This window comes from Diaphorina citri, unplaced genomic scaffold (genome assembly GCF_000475195.1).
Source record: "Diaphorina citri unplaced genomic scaffold, Diaci psyllid genome assembly version 1.1 scaffold5704, whole genome shotgun sequence".
NCBI classification, from domain to species: domain Eukaryota; kingdom Metazoa; phylum Arthropoda; class Insecta; order Hemiptera; family Psyllidae; genus Diaphorina; species Diaphorina citri.
In genome coordinates, this window is record NW_007383080.1 from 1 (window position 1) to 2,005 (window position 2,005).

Genomic DNA, 2,005 nt, shown 5'->3' on the forward strand with positions numbered 1-2,005 from the left:
AAAAAAAAAAAAAAAAAAAACTGATATTTTCAACAATTTTTCTGCACTTAAAATAAAGTATGATATAAATCGAGGTTTTACCTTGGAGTCTCTCAGCTTCTTCGTACTACAGTAGACTTCGCCTTGGAACATATTGGTCAGATCAGACAGGTAAGGATAATCTATTAGACTAGGACATCCCGGTGCTACTCTGCTTACAATCCTGTCAAGGAAAACATACAAATTTAACGTGTTAATGGGTGCAATATTCCTACATACTGGACCCCGCACACAGGAATTTCATGAGAAAAGTCCCACATTTTTTTTTCTTTTCCTTTTTTTTTACTAATAATTAGTATTAATTATTAATCAGGGTGTTCATTTACTCTTTTTGTAATATGTAATCCCCATAATATTTCCAGGTTTTCTTTAAATTTTCACGATTTTCCATGACTTTTCCAGGTTTTCCAGGTCGCGTATAAACCCTGTTATAGGGATACTGAGTTAGGATCTGACTCACTGACTGAGTAGTTCTTTTTTTATAACTCACTAACTCACCGTTTCAGTCGGGCTCTCGCCGACTCCTCGCCATAGATGAGAGTGACTCGAGCGATCTCAATCACATCACTCGGCGCACGACTCAGTAACTCGGTCACCGCGCTATTGAACTCGCTCAGGGCCAGACTCAGTTCGACTATAACAGGGTCGGAATTGGCCGGGAGGAGAAGTTCGCGGGCGCTGTCTATTTTGAGGACGCGCGAGTTACTCGAACGAAGCAGAGCGAATGCTGGAGCCTGCCCTGAAAAAAGCATGGAAATAAAAACGATTATTAGTATTATTACCCAATCGTTTCTACATTTTGTAGGGTTGTAGAGGTATAATTTTCTTCTTCCTAACCTTCTCCTATTTAAATGGGGTGGGCGTTATGTAGATATAATATTAAGGTGTGTCCAAACATAATCGACAGGCCAAATGGCGATCGATCGATTTCGACTGGCACGTTCACACTGCCTCGATAACATAGATTAATAGTGCAATAGTGCTAAACTAAAATGGACGCGGAACAGAAAGGATCAGGAAGAGACCGCCTTAACCTAGATTAATCTCGTCGATCGACAGCCGGTCCACTATGTTTAGACAATTAGACACACTTCAATACCCAATAAAGTGGAGCTATATTAAACTGTTGATATAAAGGGACTGCCCGACATATCATGCCAGTCTAGTCGCATGTTCGATGCCCGCCTGGGCGAACTTTATAACAAACAGATCAACATGCACTACGGTCACCCATCCAAATACCAACCACGCTCGAAGTAGGAACACACAGCGGAGCCTGAGACCAGGTTTAATAAATTGGAAATACTGAACAGGACAAGGAAAGTCCTGAAAAGAGATTGGCAAACACTGGAACACACAGCGGGAGGGGTCCCGAGACCTAGAAGAGCAGCTAATGTTAGGGAGCGAGAGGGTTCAGAGGTAACGAAGGGCTAAGTGTAGTGTCCTCACTCGTGTGGAGTAGTCTTGAGGAGAAGAGGGTAAGGTGGTCAATCCTGTCTCATCGGAACTTAGGCAGGGTTAGTCGCTTATTAGGTCTGATTACGAGGACGTCATTTAAAGAAAGTCAGTCCGATTATTAGTTCCGGGATTAAGGAGGGTTGATTGGCCTACGGGGGGAATAGGTCAGTCCTATGGTCTATTTGAAGGTGATTTAAAGAGAGTTCCTCGTCCTTTGCCATCTCGGCTCTCCACAGGGTGATTAAGAAGGCGTTGCGTCTCATATTAGGCTCGCGTTAAGAGGGTGATTAAGAACAGGTCAGTTCGGGTATTTAGGTATAAGAAGGTGGGATTTGGGGAGGAGTTGGACCCAATGGGCAATTAAGGTTTAAGAAGCGGTTAGGGGTCGGTTTAAGAACAGTTCCGGGATATTAGGTGACGAGTAAGAAAGGTGATTGAGGAGAGTTTGAGTCCCAATCAAGTAACGGTTTAGAAGGTTGAAAAGGTTGATTTAAGGAGTTGTCATTTA

At 42.9% G+C, this 2,005-nt stretch overlaps 1 protein-coding gene across 1 annotated transcript; it reads right to left on the reverse strand.

Moving 5' to 3' along the window:
- Positions 1-81: 81 nt before the first annotated feature.
- Positions 82-1,211, reverse strand: LOC103521677 (the record flags this gene model as incomplete). Its single annotated transcript, XM_008486787.1, has 3 exons — positions 1,181-1,211; positions 538-778; positions 82-202 (listed from the first exon to the last, which is right to left on the reverse strand). Coding segments are annotated over exons 1-3 (393 nt in total), but the record flags the coding sequence as incomplete, so codon positions are not given.
- Between the last annotated feature and the right edge of the window lie 794 nt (positions 1,212-2,005).